The 26,362-nt window shown below is 48.8% G+C and overlaps 1 protein-coding gene across 2 annotated transcripts in view; it reads right to left on the bottom strand.

Annotated features, from left to right (window-relative positions):
• LOC118357967 (collagen alpha-1(XXVII) chain B-like) overlaps nt 1-26,362 on the bottom strand; it is a 119,623-nt gene that overhangs the window by 51,286 nt on the left and 41,975 nt on the right. For both annotated transcript variants that reach the window (XM_052479147.1, XM_052479148.1), the window contains 5 exons: nt 23,368-23,421; nt 22,994-23,047; nt 10,076-10,120; nt 8,305-8,358; nt 6,493-6,537 (listed from right to left, as the gene is read on the bottom strand). In XM_052479147.1, coding sequence (XP_052335107.1) covers nt 6,493-6,537; nt 8,305-8,358; nt 10,076-10,120; nt 22,994-23,047; nt 23,368-23,421 — 252 coding nt within the window. The remainder of the gene's footprint in view (nt 1-6,492; nt 6,538-8,304; nt 8,359-10,075; nt 10,121-22,993; nt 23,048-23,367; nt 23,422-26,362) is intronic.

Here is a 26,362-nt window from a genome sequence, read left to right as displayed (position 1 = left end):
GGAGGGAGGGAGGAGGGAGAGAGGAGGGAGGGAGGAGGGCTAGAGGAGGGAGAGGAGGGAGAGAGGAGGGCTAGAGGAGGGCTAGAGATGGGAGAGAGGAGGGCTAGAGGGGGGCTAGAGGAGGTAGGGAGGAGGGACAGAGGAGGGAAAAAGGAGGGCTAGAGGAGGGAGCGAGGAGGGCTAGAGGAGGGAGGGAGGAGGGCTAGAGGAGGGCTAAAGGAGGGAGGGAGGTGGGCCAGAGGAGGGCTAGAGGAGGGAGAGAGGAGGGAGAGAGGAGGGCTAGATGAGGGAGGGAGGAGGGCTAGAGGAGGGAGAGAGGAGGGCTAGAGGAGGGCGAGAGGAGGGAGAGTGGAGGGCTAGAGGAGGGAGAGAGGAGGGCGAGAGGAGGGGAGAGGAGGGCTAGAGGAGGGACAGAGGAGGGCTAGAGGAGGGAGAGAGGAGGGAGAGAGGAGGGCTAGAGGAGGGAGAGAGGAGGGCGAGAGGAGGGAGAGGAGGGAGAGAGGAGGGAGAGAGGAGGGCTAGAGGAGGGGAGAGGATGGCTAGAGGAGGGAGAGAGGTGGGCGAGAGGAGGGAGAGAGGATGACTAGAGGAAGGAGAGAGGAGGGCGAGAGGAGGGAGAGAGAGAGGAGAGGAGGGAGAGAGGAGGTCGAGAGGAGGGGGGGAGAGGAGGGAGAGAGAGGGCGAGAGGAGGGGGAGAGGAGGGAGAGAGGATGGCTAGAGGAGGGAGAGAGGAGGGCGAGAGGAGGGGGAGAGGAGGGAGAGAGGAGGGAGAGAGGATGGCTAGAGGAGGGAGAGAGGAGGGCGAGAGGAGGGGGAGAGGAGGGGGAGAGGAGGGGGAGAGGAGGGGGAGAGGAGGGGAGAGGAGGGCGAGAGGAGGGAGAGAGGAGGGCGAGAGGAGGGAGAGAGGAGGGCGAGAGGAGGGAGAGAGGGGAGAGAGGAGGGCGAGAGGAGGGAGAGAGGAGGGAGAGAGGAGGGGGAGAGGAGGGGGAGAGGAGGGAGAGAGGAGGGCGAGAGGGAGGGGGAGGGAGGGCGAGAGGAGGGGGAGAGGAGGGCAAGAGGAAGGGGAGAGGAGGGGGAGAGGAAGGGGAGAGGAGGGGAGAGGAGGGCGAGAGGAGGGGGAGAGGAGGGCGAGAGGAGGGAGAGAGGATGGCTAGAGGAAGGGGAGAGGAAGGGGAGAGGAGGGGGAGAGGAGGGAGAGAGGAGGGGGAGAGGAAGGGGAGAGGAAGGGGAGAGGAGGGGGAGAGGAGGGAGAGAGGAAGGGGAGAGGAGGGAGAGAGGAGGGCGAGAGGAGGGAGAGAGGAGGGAGAGAGGAGGGGGAGGGAGGGCGAGAGGAGGGGGAGAGGAGGGCGAGAGGAAGGGGAGAGGAGGGGGAGAGGAGGGCGAGAGGAGGGGGAGAGGAGGGCGAGAGGAGGGAGAGAGGATGGCTAGAGGAAGGGGAGAGGAAGGGGAGAGGAGGGGGAGAGGAGGGAGAGAGGGAGGGGAGAGGAAGGGGAGAGGAAGGGGAGAGGAGGGGGAGAGGAGGGAGAGGGAAGGGGAGAGGAGGGGGAGAGGAAGGGGAGAGGAGGGGGAGAGGAGGGAGAGAGGAGGGGGAGAGGAGGGCGAGAGGAGGGGGAGAGGAGGAGGAGAGGAAGGGGGAGAGGAGGGGAGAGGAGGGGAGAGGAAGGGGAGAGGAGGGCGAGAGGAGGGGGAGAGGAGGGGGAGAGGAGGGGAGAGGAAGGGGAGAGGAGGGCTAGAGGAGGGGGAGAGGAGGGGGAGAGGAGGGGAGAGGAGGGCTAGAGGAGGGGGAGAGGAGGGGAGAGGAAGGGGAGAGGAGGGGGAGAGGAGGGAGAGAGGAGGGGGGAGAGGAAGGGAGAGGAAGGGGAGAGGAGGGGGAGAGGAGGGAGAGAGGAAGGGGAGAGGAGGGGGAGAGGAAGGGGAGAGGAGGGGGAGAGGAGGGAGAGAGGAGGGGGAGAGGAGGGCGAGAGGAGGGGGAGAGGAGGGGAGAGGAAGGGGGAGAGGAGGGGGAGAGGAGGGGGAGAGGAAGGGAGAGGAGGGCGAGAGGAGGGGAGAGGAGGGGGAGAGGAGGGGAGAGGAAGGGGAGAGGAGGGCTAGAGGAGGGGGAGAGGAGGGGGAGAGGAGGGGGAGAGGAGGGGGAGAGGAGGGGGAGAGGAGGGGGAGAGGAGGGGGAGAGGAAGGGAGAGGAGGGGAGAGGAGGGGGAGAGGAAGGGGAGAGGAGGGGGAGAGGAGGGGGAGAGGAAGGGGAGAGGGAGGGGAGAGGAGGGGGAGAGGAAGGGGAGAGGAGGGGGAGAGGAAGGGGAGAGGAGGGGGAGAGGAAGGGGAGAGGATGGGGAGAGGAAGGGGAGAGGAGGGGGAGAGGAAGGGGAGAGGAAGGGGAGAGGGAGGGGAGAGGAAGGGGAGAGGATGGGGAGAGGGAGGGGAGAGGAAGGGGAGAGGATGGGGAGAGGAAGGGGAGAGGAAGGGGAGAGGGAGGGGAGAGGAAGGGGAGAGGAAGGGGAGAGGAAGGGGAGAGGAAGGGAGAGGGAGGGGAGAGGAAGGGGAGAGGAAGGGAGAGGGAGGGGAGAGGAAGGGGAGAGGAAGGGAGAGGGAGGGGAGAGGAAGGGGAGAGGAAGGAGAGGGAGGGGAGAGGAAGGGGAGAGGAAGGGAGAGGGAGGGGAGAGGAAGGGGAGAGGAAGGGAGAGGGAGGGGAGAGGAAGGGAGAGGGAGGGGAGAGGATGGCTAGAGGAGGGCGAGAGGAGGGGGAGAGGAGGGAGAGAGGATGAGGAGAGGAAGGGGAGAGGGAGGGGAGAGGAAGGGAGAGGGAGGGAGGGGAGAGGAAGGGAGAGGGAGGGGAGAGGAAGGGGAGAGGGAGGGGAGAGGATGGGGAGAGGAGGGCGAGAGGAGGGAGAGAGGAGGGAGAGAGGATGAGGAGAGGAGGGGGAGAGGAGGGGGAGAGGAGGGGGAGAGGAAGGGGAGAGGAAGGGGAGAGGAGGGGGAGAGGGAGGGGAGAGGAAGGGGAGAGGAAGGGGAGAGGGAGGGGAGAGGAAGGGGAGAGGAAGGAGAGAGGAAGGGGAGAGGGATGGGAGAGGAAGGGGAGAGGAAGGAGAGAGGAAGGGGAGAGGATGGCTAGAGGAGGGGGAGAGGAGGGGGAGAGGAGGGGAGAGGAAGGGGAGAGGAGGGGGAGAGGAGGGGGAGAGGAAGGGGAGAGGAAGGGGAGAGGAAGGGGAGAGGAGGGGGAGAGGAGGGGAGAGGAAGGGGAGAGGAGGGAGAGGAAGGGGAGAGGAAGGGGAGAGGAAGGGGAGAGGAGGGGGAGAGGGAGGGGAGAGGAAGGGGAGAGGAAGGGGAGAGGAGGGAGAGGAAGGGGAGAGGGAGGGGAGAGGAAGGGGAGCGGAAGGGGAGAGGAAGGGGAGAGGAAGGGGAGAGGAGGGAGAGGAAGGGGAGAGGAGGGGGAGAGGGAGGGGAGAGGAGGGAGAGGGAGGGAGAGGGAGGGGAGAGGAAGGGGAGAGGGAGGGGAGAGGAAGGCTAGAGGAGGGGGAGAGGAGGGAGAGAGGAGGGAGAGAGGATGAGGAGAGGAGGGGGAGAGGAGGGGGAGAGGAGGGGGAGAGGAAGGGGAGAGGAAGGGGAGAGGAAGGGGAGAGGAGGGGGAGAGGGAGGGGAGAGGAAGGGGAGAGGAAGGGGAGAGGGAGGGGAGAGGAAGGGGAGAGGAAGGAGAGAGGAAGGGGAGAGGGAGGGGAGAGGGATGGGAGAGGAAGGGGAGAGGAAGGAGAGAGGAAGGGGAGAGGATGGCTAGAGGAGGGGGAGAGGAGGGGGAGAGGAGGGGGAGAGGAAGGGGAGAGGAAGGGGAGAGGAGGGGGAGAGGAGGGGGAGAGGAAGGGGAGAGGAAGGGGAGAGGAAGGGGAGAGGAGGGGGAGAGGAGGGGGAGAGGAAGGGGAGAGGAAGGGGAGAGGAGGGAGAGGAAGGGGAGAGGAAGGGGAGAGGAAGGGGAGAGGAGGGGGAGAGGGAGGGGAGAGGAAGGGGAGAGGAAGGGGAGAGGAAGGGGAGAGGAGGGAGAGGAAGGGGAGAGGGAGGGGAGAGGAAGGGGAGAGGAAGGGGAGAGGAAGGGGAGAGGAAGGGGAGAGGAGGGAGAGGAAGGGGAGAGGAGGGGGAGAGGGAGGGGAGAGGAGGGAGAGGAGGGAGAGGGAGGCATATGGGAACTGGAGGACAAGAGCTGATCAAAGGGAAAAAATATATTGAAGAGTCAACAGGACCATGTTGGTCTTCAGATGAAAGCCAGCAGAAGGATGCAGGGTGGTATCGCTGTTGGTACTATACTAGCAACAACAAATACAACAATAACAACAACAAATATCAACAAATATCACCAGCAACAACAATTGATATTCAGGTGAAAAGTTTTTCAACACAAGCTAATTACTTTTACAGCACCTCAAATCTCTTGTTGTACCAGCATCACCACAGAGAGCTCTGTGATTTTAATCATGGTGAGTTAACAGGGCCAGCTTTTTCGACGAATGGTGTTTACATTATGGCTTTTTTATTTGACCGCTCTGGTCTTGTTGATTTATTTAACATGCTTTTCACAGTTTATTTAACACAGCAAGTGGCTAGAGACCTCTGGAACAAAGTCATCTTTAGAATAGGGTGTACTGTACTGTACAAACAGATAATGTGACTGTGTGGCCTTACTCTTTGTCTGCAAAAACCATACTGTGTTTTAGTATGCCTTGGGCAGGCACCCTGGTTGACAGGGATGCTCTCTGACCTTGACAGAAGTCATAAAGAATCTTCTAAACATATTTCAATGATATGACTGTATTGGCAGTGTATTTATACAGGAAGTAAATAGAACATAGTAGAAATTATATCAAACAGTGAATATTCAGTAAGGTTCATTCGGTACATATCATTCTATAAAAACAAATACAGTGCATTCAGGAAGAATTCAGACCCATTGTGTTTTTAGTTACATAATTATTCTAAAATGGATTAAACATTTAAAAAAATCATCAATCTACACACAATATCCCATAAATACAAAGTGAAAACAGGCTTTTTAGAAATGTTTGTATTCAAAATAAAAAAACATGAATCCCTTATTTACAAAAGTATTCAGAGCCTTGACACCCAAAACCATGACTCCTGAAATTGAGCTGAGGTGCATCCTGTTTCCATTGATCACCCTTAAGATGTTTCTCCAACTTGATTGGAGTCCACTTGTGGTAAATTCAGCTGATTAGACATTATTTAGAAATGCACACACCTCTCCATATAAGGTCCCACAGTTGACAGTGCATGGCAGAGCAAAAACCAAGCCATGAGGTCGAAGGAATTGTCCGTAGAGCTCCAAGACAGGATTGTGTTGAGGCACAGATCTGAGGAACAGTACCAAAAGGGTACACTTCCTAGAGCTAGCCGTCTGGCCAAACTGAGCAATTGGGGGAGAAGGGCCTTGGTCAGGGAAGTGACAATGAACCCAATGGTCACTCTGACAGAGCTGCAGAGTTCCTCCGTGGAGATGGGAGAACCTTCCAGAAGGACAACCATCTCTGCAGCACTCAACCTATCAGGCCTTTAAGGTAGAGTGACAGCCCTCTTGGAGTTCGCCAAAAGGCACCTAAAGGACTCTCAGACCATGAGAAACAAGATTCTCTGGTCTGATGAAACCAAGATTGAACTCTTTGGCCTGAATGCCAAGTGTCATATCTGGTACCATCCCTACGGTGAAGCATGGTGGTGGCTGCATCATGCTGTGGGGAAGTTTTTCAGCGGCAGGGACTTAGAGACTAGTCAGGATCAAGGAAAAGATTAACAGAGCAAATTACAGAGAGGTCCTTGATGAAAACCTGCTCCAGAACGCTCAGGACCTCAGAATGAGGCAAAGGTTTACCTTCCAACAGGACACCGACCCTGAGCACACAGCCAAGACAAGGCAGGAGTGGCTTTGGGACAAGTCTCTGAATGTCCTTGAGTGACCCAGCCAGAGCCCGGACATGAACCTGATCGAACATCTCTGGAAAGACCTGAAAATAGCTGTGCAGCAACGGTCCCCATCCAACCTGACACAGCATGAAAGGATCTGCAGAGAAGAATGGGAGAAACTCCCCAAATACAGGTGTGCCAAACTTGTAGCGTCATACCCAAGAAGACTGCCAAAAGTGTTTCAACAAAGTACTGAGTAAAGGGTGTGAATACTTAAATGTGATATATATATATTTTTTTTTTATACATTTGCAAACATGTATTTGCTTTGTCATTGTGGGGTATTGTGTGTAATTGATGAGATTTTAAAAAATAAAACAATTTTTTTAGAATAAGCCTGAAACGCAACAAAATGTGGAAAAATTCAAGGGGTCTGAATACTTTCCAGATGCTCTGTATCTGTCACATTTATCAGACAGAAACACTCAAAACAGAACAAACAGCACAGTCAAGTTATATAGTATCTTGACAACTGATTAACAACCCTATACAGAACAGAGATAGTACTTTGTTAATGTCATTTTTTAGATGACTCACCCGGACTCCTTTAGGCCCCATAATGCCAACAGGCCCAGGTAAACCCTACAGAGCACAGCATAACAAATTACATTACAAATGGATTTACGTAATGCATGTCATAATGCATACAATACATTACATGTGTAATGTCCATAAAACAGATAGAATTGTAAGTGGATTGGACCCAAATTGTGATTAGTGCTTCACTATGCTTTCACATAGTGCTATCATAACTAACTGATGATTATTCATTTTGTCTGAATATTTCCAACATGTGTTTACAGGCATGCAGATTAGTGGAGGGACGGTCTTGTTTGGAACTCATAGAACATCTCCATTAGGTAATCTTGAAGTTGAGAAGACCTTAATGAACATACATGGGCTCTATCTGCACTGTCTCAACTGGTCCAGTGATTCACACTGTCTCAACTGATCCAGTGATTCACACTTTCTCAACTCCTCAGGAGACCAGCTGGTTCAGTGATTCACACTGTCTCAACTCTTCACTGTAGCCAGTGATTCACAGTCCACAGTTGGTAGGGGGTGCTAAAACCTAATCCATCAGTCTGAAGTGTGTGGGTGTATGAAGTGTGTGTCTAGCTAGGGAGTTACAACAGTGTGTGTGTGTGTGTGTGTGTGTGTGTGTGTGTGTGTGTGTGTGTGTGTGTGTGTGTGTGTGTGTGTGTGTGTGTGTGTGTGTGTGTGTGTGTGTGTGTGTGTGTGTGTGTGTGTGTGTGTGTGTGTGTGTGTGTGTGTGTATATGTATGTTTATCTGGGGAGTTACAACAGTGTGTGTGTGTGTGTGTGTGTGTGTGTGTGTGTGTGTGTGTGTGTGTGTGTGTGTGTGTGTGTGTGTGTGTGTGTGTGTGTGTGTGTGTGTGTGTGTGTGTGTGTGTGTGTGTGTGTGTGTGTGTGTGTGTGTGTATCTGGGGAGTTACAACAATGACAGGGTAAGAGCACGAAAGATACAGAGACAAAACACTCCGCCCCAGGTCTGAACTCTAAGCTAACATAAACATTTTCTAACAAGCCGAGCTATGAGTGATTCTGCAGCTGTGCGTGTGTGTAGGCGGCGTTACAAACATGCGTTCTGTTCTGGACAGCAGAGAGGAAGCATGTTTTACCTCGTGGAGAAACCCACATACTACTTGTCAATGAGAGACTTTTAAAAACGTATTCAAATGATATTCCCAGAAGTGGCAGCGCTGCATGAAACTCACAGTGTGATCTCCTAAGGAAACGCATTCCATGGGAGGAGCAGCAACGTTACTCACAGATTGATTGCATTTCCATGTTCAGTCAAGGTATTGACTACTAAGTAAAAGCCTATGGCAAATCCAGGGGCAGCAAACCGAAGAATCATATCCCTAATCCTGCCACAGGTGCTTTTGACAGTCTTACAGTGTTGCAGCTCTTTCAAAGACCCTTTCATTCTCTCTGCCCACCTCGTCCAGAGTGTTTACACTCCCAATCCCTCACTCTAGCCTCTTATGAGCGGAGTGTGTTTAGCCTTAGCTTTATCCAGCACCGGAACACTAGACATGAGTGTGTTTACTGTGTGTACTGTAGCCCTGCTTATCTTAGCCTTAGCTAGTAGCACCTCTCTCTCGCTTACAGCTGTTAATGTACTGTATGGTGTGTGTAGCCCTGCTTATCTTAGCCTTAGCTAGCACCTCTCTCTCTCTTACAGCTGTTACTGTACTGTATGGTGTGTGTAGCCCTGCTTAGCTTAGCCTTAGTTAGCACCTCTCTATTTCTTACGGCTGTTAATATACTGTATGGTGTGTGTAGCCCTGCTTTACCAGCACTGCGACACTAGATTTACTGCACCTGCCTGCCAGGATAACCTTTGGCCCCTGGGCTTCCGTCTGCCCCTTGCTCGCCCTGCAGAAAGAGGGAAAGGAGAGAAGGAGTGAGTGAGATGAGAGAGAAGGATTGAGATGAAAGAGGGGGGCCATTCTCAGCCTCCATGTCGTTGGAGTGAAGCAGTGTGAGTTCAGGAAGAGGGGGAAATACAGGGAGAAGGTTCCATCTACACACTTCATAAAGACCCTTTGTTTCGTCAGCACTGCGTTTGGAAGGCAGGAGAGCCACAGCAAAGTTCAACTGACTCCCAGTGGGTAGTTTTACGTTGTGGTAGAACCACGTACAGTTGGACTACTGTACAGTAGTAATCTGTTAATCATGGGGCTTTCCTTCACTAAAATATTTTCCATGTGGTGAAATAAATGTTCAATTAATCCCTTCATGAAACTTTAAATTCTTAATTTTTTAAAACTTTAAATATATGCAAAGAACAACATGTTTTTTTTTTAAAGAATGGAACATTACCGCTTATTTGTAATGAGAGCCAACCAAAGTAATTACAGACTACCGGCAATGATGTTAATGCATCATGCATTTGAATTTCCCACTGAAAACCCAAACACGAACATCGCTGTGAGAGCCCAGTGTTGCATACAGCAACAGAAGAGCCAAAGAGTCTCAGTGATACTCTAGATCACTAGGACATTTTCTGACCACATCAGCCTGACCAGGAACAACTCTGGGCCCTACGTATAGACTTTAACTAAGGCAGATCATGTTCCTGCTCAGGCCATGTGGTCAGTGAGAACTCAAGACTCTTTGTACTGATAGTACACTACACATTGCACATTCTTTCTAGTGAATGTAAACGCACTAAACGCTATTTTTAGTATTTCTTTGGATTCCCTGGGAGAAGTGACCTTAGGTTGTCCAGACTATTTGACCCACTTTAAGCTCTGCCAAAAACTACATTTCTCTGGCCAAGATTGCTTAAGAACTAGTGTGTTCATGTTTAACATCCTCCCCTGACAAGGCTTAGTCTCCTCCTCCTTCTAATGGACTTATTTGTCTTCTCGGATCTCTCTCTCGCTCTCTCTTGCTATATATATATTTTTTTTTTTCCTTCTCTCTATCTCTCTCCTTCCCTCCCACTCTCCCTTTGTCTCTCTCTCTCTCTCTCTCTCTCTCTCTCTCTCTCTCTCTCTCTCTCTCTCTCTCTCTCTCTCTCTCTCTCTCTCTCTCTCCTCCCTCTTTTATTTTTTTCTGTTCAGGAATTCATGTTTGGGTCCTCAGGGAGCAATGTGTTCTGACAGCCGAGCCATAGCTTCAGCTTCATTGGGTAAACAGATGGAGAGTCTATTGTCTGATGTATGCAGTGGTTTAAACACAGTTTAGGTTGAAGATGACGAAGGATAAGACAACGGGATTCTAATATCCCATAACAATTTGCAAAAATCTTTTAAAGGCACTGGTCCAATGAATTTGCTAAGTGTTCTATAGCTGCTGCATGGAATGTTTCTTAATTAACCTGTATATATTCGACCGAGGACGCAGTCAGGAAGACCGACACATTAATACCAGTTCAAAGACACAGAAAGAAGGCAGTTAAAATAACTACTGAAACAAGCAAAACTATATGAAGCTGTTACTCATGAGAATAAGTTTCATGTAACTGTGCTTTGCGGAAGCTGCCCAATCTGTAATAGGCCTTTACCAGACCAGATTCTGAGCTATCCTATGCTCATGTATCGTTAGCAGAAGTTATTGATACCATATGATAGAACAGAATACTCACAGAATCTCCTGGTTGACCAGCAGGACCTGGATGGCCTTTCTGTCCCTGCAGAGAGAGGAACAATACAGTTTGAAAACTTTGTATAGATATGATAAGGATCACATAACTCCTCATATCAGGGATATGAATAGTACCGATATGCTATGCTTCATTTCAGTTACCATAGAAACAAGACACTGACTCACGTGTAGTCAATCAGAGACCAGTGGAACATTAACGAAGTTCTGAGAAGAGGAAAGGATGGAAATAATATAGAGGAGGAGTTTTTGATCAAAGAGTTCCTTGAAAATCTCAAGGTTCTGTTATGTAAGAACACACACACACACTGTGTGGAGCTGAAATCATGTCAGAGTGTTTCCCTGTGTTTAATTACTGTATGTTTACTGGAGGAGACTCCTCACCTCACACGCTTCAAGATTGCTTCGATCACGTGGACTGGGATATGTGCCGGATAGCGCCGAACAACATCGATGTATACACTGATTCGGTGAGTGAGTTTATTAGCATGTGTTGTACCCACAGTGACCATTAAAACCTTCCCCAACCAGAAACCGTGGATTGATGGCAGCATTTGCGCAAAACTGAAAGCTCGATCCACTGCTTTTAATCAGGGCAAGGCGACCGGAAACATGACCGAATACAAACAGTGTAGCTATTTCCTCCGCAAGGCAATCAAACAAGCTAAACGTCAGTATAGACAAAGTAGAGTCACAATTCAACGGCTCAAACACGAGACGTATGTGGCAGGGTCTACAGTCAATTACAGACTACAAAAAGAAAACCAGCCCCATCGCGGACCACGATGTCTTGCTCCCAGACAAACTAAACAACTTCTTTGCTCGCTTTGAGGACAATACAGTGCCAACGACACGGCCCGTTACCAAAACCTGCGGGCTCTCCTTCTCAATAGCCAAAGTGAGTTAAACATTTAAACTTGTTAACCCTTGAAAGGCTGCCGGCCCAAACAGCATCCCTAGTCGCGTCCTCAGAGCATGCGCAGACCAGCTGGCTGGTGTGTTTACGGACATATTCAATCAATCCCTATCCCAGTCTGCTGTTCCCACATAATTCAAGAGGGCCACCAAGAGGGCCACCAAGGTAATTAAGCTAAATGACTATTGCTCCATAGCACTCACTTCCGTCATCATGAAGTGCTTTGAGAGACTAGTCAAGGATCATATCACCTCCACTCTACCTGACAACCTAGACCCACTCCAATTTGCTTACCGCCCCAATAGGTCCACAGACGACGCAATCGCAATCACATCACACAAGTCTTGGCTGATTTCTTTTGATTTTCTCATGATGTCAAGCAAAGATGCACTGAGTTTGAAGGTAGGCCTTGAAATACATCCAAGGTATGTACATCCAATCAATACACCCAAATTGACTCAAATTATGCAAATAGCCTATCAGAAGCTCCTAAAACCATGACATCATTTTCTGGAATTTTCCAAGCTGTTTAAAGACACAGTCAATTTAGTGTATGTAAACTTCTGACCCACTGGAATTGTGATACAGTGAATTAATTATAAGTGAAATAATCTGTCTGTAAACAATTGTTGGAAAAATTACTTGTGTCATGCACAAAGTAGATGTCCTAACCGACTTGCCAAAACTAATGTTTGTTAACAAGAAATTTGTGGAGTGGTTGAAAAACCTAGGTCTATGTAAACTTCCGATATCAACTGTATCTGTGTGTGTTTCTGTTTGTGTGTGTATATGTGTGTGTGTGTGTATGTATATGTGTATATGTGTGTGTATATATGTGTTGGTGTATATGTGTGTGTATGTGTCTGTGCATGTATATGTGTGTATGTGTGTGTGTTATGTGTGTGTATATGTGTGTGAATGTGTGTGTATATGTGTGTGTATGTATATGTGTGTGAATGTGTGTGTGCATATATGGATGTGTGTATATGTGTGTGTGTCTATGTGTGTGTATATGTGTGTATATGTGTGTGTATATATGTGTGTGAATATGTGTGTCTTTGTTGGTGTATATGTGTGTGTGTACATATATGTGTGTGTATGTGTGTGTATGTATAAGTGTGTGTGTGTGTTTGTGTGTTTATGTGTGTTTGTGCATATATGTGTGTGAATATGTGTGTGTGTGTGTGTGTGTGTGTGTGTGTGTGTGTGTGTGTGTGTGTGTGTGTGTGTGTGTGTGTGTGTGTGTGTGTATATATGTCTGTATATGTGTGTGTATATATATGTGTGTATATATATGTGTGTGTATATATGTGTGTGTATGTGTGTATATACGTGTGTGTGTATGTGTGTATATATGTGTGTGTATATGTGTGTGTATAAGTGTGTATATATATGTGTATATATGTGTGTATATGTGAATATATATGTGTGTTTATGTGTGTGTGTGTGTATATATATATATATGTGTGTATATATATGTGTGCGTATGTGTGTGTATATATATATTTGTGTGTGTGTGTGTATAAGTGTGTATATATATATGTGTATAGATGTGTGTATATGTGTGTGTGTATATATATATGTGTATATATGTGTGTATATGTGAATATATATGTGTGTTTATGTGTGTGTGTATATATATATGTGTGTATATATATATACAGTATATCACAAAAGTAAGTCCACCCCTCACATTTTTGTAAATATTTGAGTATATCTTTTCATGTGACAACACTGAAGAAATGACACTTTGCTACAATGTATAACAGTGTAAATTTGCTGTCCCCTCAAAATAACTCAACACACAGCCATTAATGTCTAAACCACTGGCAACAGAAGTGAGTACACCCCTAAGTGAAAATTTCCAAATTGGGCCCAAAGTGTCAATATTTTGTGTGGCCACCATCATATTCCAGCACAACCCTCTTGGGCATGGAGTTCACCAGAGCTTCACAGGTTGCCACTGGAGTCCTCTTCCACTCCTCCATGACAACATCACAGAGCTGGTGGATGTTAGAGACCTTGCACTCCTCCACCTTCCGTTTGAGGATGCCCCACAGATGCTCAATAGGGTTTAGGTCTGGAGACATGCTTGGCCAGTCCACCACCTTTAACCTCAGCTTCTTTAGCAAGGCAGTGGTCGTCTTGGAGGTGTGTTTGGGGTCGTTATCATGTTGGAATACTGCCCTGTGGCCCAATCTCCGAAGGGAGGGGATCATTCTCTGCTCCAGTATGTCACAGTACATGTTGGCATTCATGGTTCCCTCAATGAACTGTAGCTCCCCAGTGCCAGCAGCACTCATGCAGCCCCAGACCATGACACTCCCACCACCATGCTTGACTGTAGGCAAGACACACTTGTCTTTGACCTCCTCACCTGGTTGCCGCCACACACGCTTGACACCATATGAACCAAATACGTTTATCTTGGTCTCATCAGACCACAGGACATGGTTCCAGTAATCCATGTCCTTAGTCTGCTTGTCTTCAGCAAACTGTTTGTGGGCTTTCTTGTGCATCATCTTTAGAAGAGGCTTCCTTCTGGGGCGACAGCCATGCAGACCAATTTGATGTAGTGTACGGCATATGGTCTGAGCACTGACAGGCTGACCCCCCCCCCACCCCTTCAACCTCTGCAGCAATGCTGGCAGCACTCATACGTCTATTTCCCAAAGACAACCTCTGGATATGACGCTGAGCACGTGCACTCAACTTATTTGGTCGACCACGACGAGGCCTGTTCTGAGTGAAACCTGTCCAGTTAAACCGCTGTATGGTCTTGGCCACCGTGCTGCAGCTCAGTTTCAGGGTCTTGGCAATCTTCTTATAGCCCAGGCCATCTTCATGTAGAGCAACAGTTCTTTTTTTCAGATCCTCAGAGAGTTCTTTGCCAACTTCCAGTGACCAGTCAGTATGAGGGAGTGTGAGTGTGAGGGAGTGTGAGATCGATGACACCAAACACACCTGCTCCCCATTCACACCTGAGACCTTGTAACACTAACGAGTCAAATGACACTGGGGAGGGAAAATGGCTAATTGGGCCCAATTTGGACATTTTCAATTAGGTGTGTACTCACTTTTGTTGCCAGCGGTTTAGACATTAATGGCTGTGTGTTGAGTTATTTTGAGAGGACAGCAAATTTACACTGTGATACAAGCTGTACTTTCACTACTTTACATTTTAGCAAAGTGCCATTTCTTCAGTGTTGTCACATGAAAATATATACTCAAATACTTACAAAAATGTGAGGGGTGTACTCACTTTTGTGATATACTGTATGTGTGTATATGTGTGTGTGTATATATATATATGTGTGTATATGTGTGTATACTGCATATATGCTATCTCCTACAGTTTACATACAGACCACCCACCACAGCAAGCGGTTCCAAACGCCATCTCCTACAGTTTACATACAGACATTATGAGATACTTCTATGCAGCCAAGCCGTTATCTTACAGGTGATTCGTAAACAGAGGCCTGGATTTTTTCTGTCCCTGTTACCAATCAAGCACCACCTGAAGACCGAAATACACTATATTAGGTCTTTACTACCCAGTTCACTGGAGCAGAGTCAATGGAAACCTATTCCCTGTATAGCGCTAATACTTTTGACCGTAGCCTTAGGAGGACAAGGAAGGAGCCAATGCACGTCCATGGAGAAGGGAAAGGAGGGAAGAATATGTCTGGGCTCCAGAGCCAGCGACATACAGCTGAGCATCGAGGAGAGAAATGCTGCAGTCTCTGATCTGAGGCTCCCTGCCAGAGAGACAGAGGAGAGGAGTAGTCTCTGATCTGAGGCTCCCTGCCAGAGAGACAGAGGAGCAGTCTCTGATCTGAGGCTCCCTGCCAGAGAGACAGAGGAGAGGAGTAGTCTCTGATCTGAGGCTCCCTGCCAGAGAGACAGAGGAGAGGAGTAGTCTCTGATCTGAGCCTCCCTGCCAGAGAGACAGAGGAGCAGTCTCTGATCTGAGGCTCCCTGCCAGAGAGACAGAGGAGCAGTCTCTGATCTGAGGCTCCCTGCCAGAGAGACAGAGGAGCAGTCTCTGATCTGAGGCTCCCTGCCAGAGAGACAGAGGAGCAGTCTCTGATCTGAGGCTCCCTGCCAGAGAGACAGAGGAGCAGTCTCTGATCTGAGCCTCCCTGCCAGAGAGACAGAGGAGCAGTTTCTGATCTGAGCCTCCCTGCCAGAGAGACAGAGGAGCAGTTTCTGATCTGAGCCTCCCTGCCAGAGAGACAGAGGAGCAGTCTCTGATCTGAGCCTCCCTGCCAGAGAGACAGAGGAGCAGTTTCTGATCTGAGCCTCCCTGCCAGAGAGACAGAGGAGAGGAGTAGTCTCTGATCTGAGCCTCCCTGCCAGAGAGACAGAGGAGCAGTCTCTGATCTGAGGCTCCCTGCCAGAGAGACAGAGGAACAGTCTCTGATCTGAGCCTCCCTGCCAGAGAGACAGAGGAGCAGTCTCTGATCTGAGCCTCCCTGCCAGAGAGACAGAGGAGCAGTTTCTGATCTGAGCCTCCCTGCCAGAGAGACAGAGGAGAGGAGTAGTCTCTGATCTGAGCCTCCCTGCCAGAGAGACAGAGGAGCAGTCTCTGATCTGAGGCTCCCTGCCAGAGAGACAGAGGAACAGTCTCTGATCTGAGCCTCCCTGCCAGAGAGACAGAGGAGCAGTCTCTGATCTGAGCTCTCCAGAGAGACAGCCAGAGAGACAGAGGAGCAGTCTCTGAGTTTCAGATCTGATCTGAGGCTCCCTGCCAGAGAGACAGAGGAGCAGTCTCTGATCTGAGCCAGAGAGACAGAGGAGCAGTCTCTGATCTGAGCCTCCCTGCCAGAGAGACAGAGGAGCAGTCTCTGATCTGAGGCTCCCTGCCAGAGAGACAGAGGAGCAGTCTCTGACTGAGGCTCCCTGCCAGAGAGACAGAGGAGCAGTCTCTGATCTGAGAGAGACAGAGGAGCTCCTGAGGCTCCCTGCCAGAGAGACAGAGGAGCAGTCTCTGATCTGAGGACAGAGGAGCAGTCCCTGAGGCTCCCTGCCAGAGAGACAGAGGAGCAGTCTCTGATCTGAGCCTCCCTGCCAGAGAGACAGAGGAGCAGTCTCTGATCTGAGGCTCCCTGCCAGAGAGACAGAGGAGCAGTCTCTGGTCTGAGAGCAGAGGAGCAGTCCTGAGGCTCCCTGCCAGAGAGACAGAGGAGCAGTCTCTGGTCTGAGGCTCCCTGCCAGGAGAGGAGCAGTCTCTGGTCTGAGGCTCCCTGCCAGAGAGACAGAGGAGCAGTCTCTGGTCTGAGCTCCCTGCCAGAGAGACAGAGGAGCAGTCTCTGAGAGAGACAGAGGAGCAGTCTCTGATCTGAGGCTCCCTGCCAGAGAGACAGAGGAGCAGTCTCTGATCTGAGGCTCCCTGCCAGAGAGACAGAGGAGCAGTCTCTGATCTGAGGCTCCCTGCCAGAGAGACAGAGGAGCAGTCTCTCTGATCTGAGGCAGAGGAGACAGAGTCCTGATCTGAGCCAGAGAGACAGAGGAGCAGTCTCTGATCTGAGGCTCCCTGCCAGAGAGACAGAGGAGCAGTCTCTGGAGCCTCCCTGCCAGAGAGACAGAGGAGCAGTCTCCTGCCAGAGAGACAGAGGAGCAGTCTCTGGTCTGAGGCTCCCTGCCAGAGAGACAGAGGAGCAGTCTCTGGTCTGAGGCTCCCCAGAGAGACAGAGGAGCAGTCTCTGATCTGAGGCTGCCAGAGAGACAGAGGAGCAGTCTCTGGTCTGAGGCTCCCTGCCAGAGAGACAGAGGAGCAGTCTCTGGTCTGAGGCTCCCTGCCAGAGAGACAGAGGAGCAGTCTCTGGTCTGAGGCTCCCTGCCAGAGACAGAGGAGAGGAGCAGAGGAGCTCTGGTCTGAGCCTCCCTGCCAGAGAGAGGAGCAGTCTCTGATCTGAGGAGAGACAGAGGAGCAGTCTCTGTCTGAGGCTCCCTGCCAGAGAGACAGAGGAGCAGTCTCTGATCTGAGGCTCCCTGCCAGAGAGACAGAGGAGCAGTCTCTGGTCTGAGGCTCCCTGCCAGAGAGACAGAGGAACAGTCTCTGGTCTGAGGCTCCCTGCCAGAGAGACAGAGGAGCAGTCTCTGGTCTGAGGCTCCCTGCCAGATAGACAGAGGAACAGTCTCTGGTCTGAGGCTCCCTGCCAGAGAGACAGAGGAACAGTCTGTGGTCTGAGCCTCCCTGCCAGAGAGACAGAGGAACAGTCTCTGGTCTGAGGCTCCCTGCCAGAGAGACATAGGAACAGTCTCTGGTCTGAGGCTCCCTGCCAGAGAGACAGAGGAGCAGTCTCTGGTCTGAGGCTCCCTGCCAGAGAGACAGAGGAACAGTCTCTGGTCTGAGGCTCCCTGCCAGAGAGACAGAGGAACAGTCTCTGGTCTGAGCCTCCCTGCCAGAGAGACAGAGGAACAGTCTCTGGTCTGAGGCTCCCTGCCAGAGAGACAGAGGAACAGTCTCTGGTCTGAGGCTCCCTGCCAGAGAGACAGAGGAGCAGTCTCTGGTCTGAGGCTCCCTGCCAGAGAGACAGAGGAGCAGTCTCTGGTCTGAGCCTCCCTGCCAGAGAGACAGAGGAGCAGTCTCTGGTCTGAGCCTCCCTGCCAGAGAGACAGAGGAGCAGTCTCTGATCTGAGGCTCCCTGCCAGAGAGACAGAGGAGCAGTCTCTGGTCTGAGGCTCCCTGCCAGAGAGACAGAGGAGCAGTCTCTGGTCTGAGGCTCCCTGCCAGAGAGACAGAGGAACAGTCTCTGGTCTGAGGCTCCCTGCCAGAGAGACAGAGGAACAGTCTCTGGTCTGAGCCTCCCTGCCAGAGAGACAGAGGAACAGTCTCTGGTCTGAGGCTCCCTGCCAGAGAGACAGAGGAACAGTCTCTGGTCTGAGCCTCCCTGCCAGAGAGACAGAGGAACAGTCTCTGGTCTGAGGCTCCCTGCCAGAGAGACAGAGGAGAGGAGCAGTCTCTGGTCTGAGCCTCCCTGCCAGAGAGACAGAGGAACAGTCTCTGGTCTGAGGCTCCCTGCCAGAGATACAGAGGAGAGGAGCAGTCTCTGGTCTGAGCCTCCCTGCCAGAGAGACAGAGGAACAGTCTCTGGTCTGAGGCTCCCTGCCAGAGAGACAGAGGAGCAGTCTCTGGTCTGAGGCTCCCTGTCTACATGTGTGCCATTGAAGGTGTATTTCAGTCCGGATGTGAAGTGAACATAAGCCCAGTTAGTTGAATAATGTGATTCAAATAGCCTTGTAGTATCTGTTGCTATAAACTGTATTGGAGGAGAAGTATGTGCCTGAACACATAGTCCCGAGCAGTGTACACAGCCATTGCTCTCGGTTTAGAGAACATCGAAGAAAACACTACTTTATCATAAATATAATAATATATAGGAACGAGGCAGGGTCTTGACCATGATCCACAGTTGTACATGCACATCACAAGGTCTAATCTCTCCCATCTTGTATGAAGCAGTAAAATGACTTTGGCAGACAGATAATATTCTTTCCTTTGGATTCTTTCATTATAAATGAGAAACTGGCTTCATGTTCTCATGTCTTTCATCCCCATGTTACAATATTAACTGTGACAGAGATTAGTAGAAAATATGCCATTTTGCACAAATTACACCCTTACACCAATGCCATTCTCTCCTGAACAAATAGGAAACCTAACCAAAGGCCCATCCACCAAACGTGTCAGACCATTACCTATAGCCAGGAATATGAAGGGAAAGTCTAGGAGAAAAAAGACTCAGCTAGTGTCTAATAAACATCAGAGCAATTTCAATATGCCAATGATATCATGGCTGGGCTGGCAGTGGAAAGAGCAGGGTCCAGGCGCATGTGAGCAAGCATTCACACACACACACACACACACACACACACACACACACACACACACACACACACACACACACACACACACACACACACACACACACACACACACACACACACACACACACACACACACACACACACACACACACACACACACACACACACACACACACACACACACACACACACACACACACACACACACACACACACACCGCTCCACTACATCCAGGTCCAAGGCTGGTAATGCTCTCCACAGTGTGTCAGTTTCCCCACCAGCCTCTTCTGATTTACTAGCCCAACCGCTGACTGTGTCTGTCTGACTGCAGGGTTACCTTGGCCCATGATATATTTTACATGTTTCCCACAGAGGGAGAGGAAGACACAGACTCTGTCTGGCCCCAGGCCAGGGACAAGGCCATGGGGTAGAACTTCAAGAGGCGCAGGGAGCAAGTGCCCACACAGCTGTTGGGATTACAGGGTACTGTACGTACAGTAGAACACAGTCAGTGAGGTTACATGGTACTGTAGAACACAGTCAGTGAGGTTACATGGTACTGTAGAACACAGTCAGTAAGGTTACATGGTACTGTAGAACACAGTCAGTGAGGTTACAGGGTACTGTAGAACACAGTCAGTGAGGTTACAGGGTACTGTAGAACACAGTCAGTAAGGTTACAGGGTACTGTAGAACACAGTCAGTGAGGTTACATGGTACTGTAGAACACAGTCAGTGAGGTTACATGGTACTGTAGAACACAGTCAGTGAGGTTACAGGGTACTGTAGAACACAGTCAGTGAGGTTACAGGGTACTGTAGAACACAGTCAGTAAGGTTACATGGTACTGTAGAACACAGTCAGTGAGGTTACATGGTACTGTAGAACACAGTCAGTGAGGTTACATGGTACTGTAGAACACAGTCAGTGAGGTTACAGGGTACTGTAGAACACAGTCGGTGAGGTTACAGGGTACTGTAGAACACAGTCAGTGAGGTTACAGGGTACTGTAGAACACAGTCAGTGAGGTTACAGGGTACTGTAGAACACAGTCAGTGAGGTTACAGGGTACTGTAGAACACAGTCAGTGTGGTTACAGGGTACTGTAGAACACAGTCGGTGAGGTTACAGGGTACTGTAGAACACAGTCGGTGAGGTTACATGGTACTGTAGAACACAGTCAGTGAGGTTACAGGGTACTGTAGAACACAGTCAGTGAGGTTACAGGGTACTGTAGAACACAGTCAGTGAGGTTACAGGGTACTGTAGAACACAGTCAGTAAGGTTACAGGTTACTGTAGAACACAGTCAGTGAGGTTACAGGGTACTGTAGAACACAGTCAGTGAGGTTACATGGTACTGTAGAACACAGTCGGTGAGGTTACAGGGTACTGTAGAACACAGTCAGTGAGGTTACAGGGTACTGTAGAACACAGTCAGTGAGGTTACAGGGTACTGTAGAACACATTCAGTGAGGTTACAGGGTACTGTAGAACACAGTCAGTGAGATTACAGGGTACTGTAGAACACAGTCAGTGAGATTACAGGGTACTGTAGAACACAGTCAGTGAGATTACAGGGTACTGTAGAACACAGTCAGTGAGATTACAGGGTACTGTAGAACACAGTCAGTGAGATTACAGGGTACTGTAGAACACAGTCGGTGAGGTTACAGGGTACTGTAGAACACAGTCAGTGAGATTACAGGGTACTGTAGAACACAGTCGGTGAGGTTACAGGGTAATGTAGAACACAGTCAGTGAGATTACAGGGTACTGTAGAACACAGTCAGTGAGGTTACAGGGTACTGTAGAACACAGTCAGTGATATTACAGGGTACTGTAGAACACAGTCAGTGAGATTACAGGGTACTGTAGAACACAGTCAGTGAGATTACAGGGTACTGTAGAACACAGTCAGTGAGATTACATGGTACTGTAGAACACAGTCAGTGAGGTTACAGGGTACTGTAGAACACAGTCAGTGAGATTACAGGGTACTGTAGAACACAGTCAGTAAGGTTACATGGTACTGTAGAACACAGTCAGTGAGATTACAGGGTACTGTAGAACACAGTCGGTGAGGTTACAGGGTACTGTAGAACACAGTCAGTGAGATTACAGGGTACTGTAGAACACAGCCAGTGAGATTACAGGGTACTGTTGAACACAGTCAGTGACCACAAAATAGTGAGATGTCTATGTGTTGGCCTTAGTAACTAAACTAAACACATAACTTTCAGCTACATCCCAGCAGAATTCTGAGGTTTCTCATGCTGACAATAGTGAGTAAGCGATAAAATATTCCCCAGCTGGACACCCACCCCCCTACAGTACATTAGTTAGAGGGATGTAACAGTCACTAACCCCTACAGTACATTAGTTAGAGGGATGTAACAGTTACTAACCCCTACAGTACATTAGTTAGAGGGATGTAACAGTCACTAACCCCTACAGTACATTAGTTAGAGGGATGTAACAGTCACTAACCCCTACAGTACATTAGTTAGAGGGATGTAACAGTCACTTAACCTCTGTCCACACTTAGAGAGAAGCTGCAATTACCATCATTCAACTATTTAATGGAAGAAAGAGACTCTATTTTCCCATAAACTATTTTTTCCATTACGCACATCATACAGGGTGCATCCCAAATGGCTCCCTATTCCCTATGTGGGTTCTGGTCAAAAGTAGTGCACTACATTGGGAATAGGGTGCCATGTAGTATGCACACACATGGACAGCTGAAAGAGACCCTCTATTTTACTGTAGTGAATGAAACAACCTTGACTGGAGCCTAAGCCAGATGGTCTTTCAGCGCCAGCCGGTCCTATGGCGTAGCTGTTGTTTCTACTCCAGGTTCATTCTTTACTGCTCTCATACAAATGGGTCCAAAACAGACTGCATGTTGCTAAACAAAGCTCATCGTCATTAGGGAGACGGTGTTCATTTTTAATTAGTACCAGTTCAGCTCTGGGTTTAAATAGTTTTTGTTTTCTTTCCAAAAACATTTTGGAATAGCCCCAAAAGTGCAAACACCGGCAATCTGGCACTCCAGGCAGAATCAATCAAACACTTAAAGGTTTTTGAAAGAAAACGTATGATTTGAACCCAGGTCTGCACTGGTTGGTTGGAGACCTAAAGCACCCCTAGTTGTAAGATCTCTGGACTTACATTTCTGTATTGTACTCAGAGTTTCTGTTTTTCTTCTCTCTCTGGCAGTGGATCATGTGTGGAATAACCCAATGATACACTGCCTGCCAGCAGTAATTTAGGAGAGATAGTGTCTCCAAGTCTTTTCCCACCAGCTTTTAATATTTTATTTTCTGGTAATGAAAAACATGTGTTTGCTGCAAGGCTGCATGGGGCACGGAGCAGATGTCCTTCTTCCCACCTGAGTGTGTGTAATAGTCTCCCATGGGACATGTGTGATTAATATGTGTTACATGCCCTGGGCAAGGCCAGGTCTGAAGTAATCAAACACTGGCAGCCTGGTAAACTGACACGTGTGACTAACCGTCAAAGAAATGAGCAACCTAGAAAATGACTGAATAAGGATCCTCATCCTCAGTTTGGACGTGTTGATTTGAGGCAGTGCACCAAAGCAGTTGAAGCCGTAACAAAATGTCAGTTACTAAACATAGTAGCTGCAGAATACTGTTGAGAACGGTTGTCAAAGGGAGGCAATGACATAACATTTTGAGCTGCATGGAGTGAAAGCGTGATTCCAACTGTGAATGGTTCCCACCCCAAAAAAGACTCTCCTCAATCGCCCTCCTTGTATTGGAAGCCATTAGTGATGATGTCACAACCCAGCTATTCCATTCCAATCCGCCTCCTCCAGAGTCCTGAAGAAGAGTCTGTCTGAACCACTCTAAACGTACAGGACTACTACGCCTTCACTATGATAGGCTCTTCTCCAAATAAGAGAATAAGCATAATTTGGAGAAAAAAAAGAATGCTCTTGGTTTCAGCCCTCCTAACCAGTCCTCTTTGAGATTCCTGCTGGACACAGCTCAAAAGATATGTAGGAGTGGGCAGGCAGGGTGAAGCCTAGGATTTAGTGCCCTTCAATGTGGTCTATTGTACTCATTCAAAGAGTCTGATTCATAGAGTAATGTGAGCATGGCAGGATTAAGGGTCTCCTACCTTTCTACCAACTTGACCAGTCAGTCCAAGAGGTCCTGAAGCACCACGGTCTCCCTAGACAGATCAGAATTAGAGATGTACATACAGTTACAAGTCAACTTCATACTCTTCATGTCCATGAAACACGTCTCTACTACATTACTTGCTACTTGCCAGCTAACACATTAGGTCATACCGGACAATATTGAAAATTGGGCTATTGCAAAATGTGTTTCCAATTTGTTGAGTAACTCTCAATGACAAAAGCTCAATGATATGATTCTCTGTTACAGATAACTTATTATAATATTGAATTATTACATTATCCCATGTTATTAGGTTAGCCGTTGTTACACTCTCCCTTTTTAAAGAACACTGAAACACAAGATACTCACTCTCTCTCCTTTTGGAGCTCTGCCCGGTGAAAGGCCAGGGTCTCCTTTCCGTCCCTGGAACAGAGTACACATACACGCATGCGCACACACACACACACACACACACACACACACACACACACACACACACACACACACACACACACACACACACACACACACACACACACACACACACACACACACACACACACACACACACACACACACACACACACACACACACACACACACACACACGGAGAGAAACAGAGACAGAGAGAGAGACAGAGAAATAAACTGTTTAGATTCCCCTGATTCTCCACTTATGGCATTAGTCTCCAAATACTGAACAGATCGTGGTACAGTCGTGGCCAAAAGTTTTGAGAATGACACAAATATTAATTTTCACAAAGTTTGCTGTCTCAGTTTGTATGATGGCAATTTGCATATACTACAGAATGTTATGAAGAGTGATCAGATGAATTGCAATTAATTGCAAAGTCACTCTTTGCCATGCAAATGAACTGAATCCCCCAAAAACATTTCCACTGCATTTCAGCCCTATCAGAAAAGGACCAGCTGACATCATGTCAGTGATTCTCTCGTTAACACAGGTGTGAGTGTTGACGAGGACAAGGCTGGAGATCACTGTCATGCTGATTGAGTTTGAATAACAGACTGGAAGCTTCAAAAGGAGGGTGGTGCTTGGAATCATTGTTCTTCCTCTGTCAACCATGGTTACCTGCAAGGAAACACGTGCCGTCATCATTGCTTTGCACAAGAAGGGCTTCACAGGCAAGGATATTGCTGCCAGTAAGATTGCACAAATATAAACCATTTATCAGATCATCAAGAACTTCAAGGAGAGCGGTTCAATTGTTGTGAAGAAGGCTTCAGGGAGCACAAGAAAGTCCAGCAAGCGCCAGGATCATTTCCTAAAGTTGATTCAGCTGCGGGATCGGGGCACCACCAGTACAGAGCTTGCTCAGGAATGGCAGCAGGCAGGTGTGAGTGCATCTGGATGCACAGTGAGGCGAAGACTTTCGGAGGATGGCCTGGTGTCAAAAAGGGCAGCAAAGAAGCCACTTCTCTCCAGGAAAAACATCAGGGACAGACTGATATTCTGCAAAGGGAACAGGGATTGGACTGCTGAGGACTGGAGTAAAGTCATTTTCTTTTCTCTCTTTCAGATTGTTTGGGGCATCCGGAAAAAAGCTTGTCTGGAGAAGACAAGGTGAGCGCTACCATCAGTTCTGTGTCATGCCAACAGTAAAGCATCCTGAGACCATTCATGTGTGGGGTTGCTTCTCAGCCAAGGGAGTGGGCTCACTCACAATTTTGCCTAAGAACACAGCCATGAATAAAGAATGGTACCAACACATCCTCTGAGAGCAACTTCTCCCAACCATCCAGGGACAGTTTGGTGACGAACAAGGCCTTTTCCAGCATGATGGAGCACCTTGCCATAAGGTGCTCGGGGAACAAAACATAGATATTTTGGGTTCCTGGCCAGGAAACTTCCCAGACCGTGAACCCATTGAGAATTTGTGGTTAATCCTCAAGAGGTGGGTGGACAAACAAAACCCCACAAATTCTGACCAACTCCAAGAATGTATTATGCAAGAATGGACTGCCATCAGTCAGGATGTGGCCCAGAAGTTAATTGACAGCATAACATTTGACAGCATAATATTTCTGTCACTCTCGAAACATTTGGCCACGACTGTAGATTTCTGAAATCTTGAAGGAATGTTCAGGACAGCGACTTGATTCCTCTAGATAGTATTTATTACTGTTGTGTTTTGAAGCAAACTGCTTCGTCAAAGCACAGATGTTGATATCTCCCATATACCTCAACTTAAAGAGCCTACTCAATGTTACAGTATATATGAGTTAAAGTAAAAAGTTATTCTCACATGCGCCGAATACAACAGGTATACTTTACCGTGAAATGCTTGTTTTACGAGCCCTTCCCAACAATACAGAGTTTAATTTATTAGATGTCCTTGTAAAAATAGTAACACGAGGAATACAACACACAAGGATGGAGCAAAATACAGGGAGTACCAGTACCAGATCAATGTGGAGCTATATACAGGGAGTACCAGATCAATGTGGAGCTATATACAGGGAGTACCAGTACCAGATCAATGTGGAGCTATATACAGGGAGTACCAGATCAATGTGGAGCTATATACAGGGAGTACCAGTACCAGATCAATGTGGAGCTATATACAGGGAGTACCAGATCAATGTGGAGCTATATACAGGGAGTACCAGATCAATGTGGAGCTATATACAGGGAGTACCAGTACCAGATCAATGTGGAGCTATATACAGGGAGTACCAGATCAATGTGGAGCTATATACAGGAGTACCAGTACCAGATCAATGTGGAGCTATATACAGGGAGTACCAGATCAATGTGGAGCTATATACAGGGAGTACCAGTACCAGATCAATGTGGAGCTATATACAGGGAGTACCAGATCAATGTGGAGCTATATACAGGGAGTACCAGTACCAGATCAATGTGGAGCTATATACAGGGAGTACCAGATCAATGTGGAGCTATATACAGGGAGTACCAGTACCAGATCAATGTGGAGCTATATACAGGGAGTACCAGATCAATGTGGAGCTATATACAGGGAGTACCAGATCAATGTGGAGCTATATACAGGGAGTACCAGATCAATGTGGAGCTATATACAGGGAGTACCAGTACCAGATCAATGTGGAGCTATATACAGGGAGTACCAGATCAATGTGGAGCTATATACAGGGAGTACCAGTACCAGATCAATGTGGAGCTATATACAGGGAGTACCAGATCAATGTGGAGCTATATACAGGGAGTACCAGTACCAGATCAATGTGGAGCTATATACAGGGAGTACCAGTACCAGATCAATGTGGAGCTATATACAGGGAGTACCAGTACCAGATCAATGTGGAGCTATATACAGGGAGTACCAGTACCAGATCAATGTGGAGCTATATACAGGAGTAC

Source organism: Oncorhynchus keta, chromosome 25 (assembly GCF_023373465.1).
Source record: "Oncorhynchus keta strain PuntledgeMale-10-30-2019 chromosome 25, Oket_V2, whole genome shotgun sequence".
Lineage (NCBI taxonomy): Eukaryota > Metazoa > Chordata > Actinopteri > Salmoniformes > Salmonidae > Oncorhynchus > Oncorhynchus keta.
Note: the sequence above shows the minus strand (reverse complement) of the source record. Positions and strands in the feature narration are given on the sequence as shown.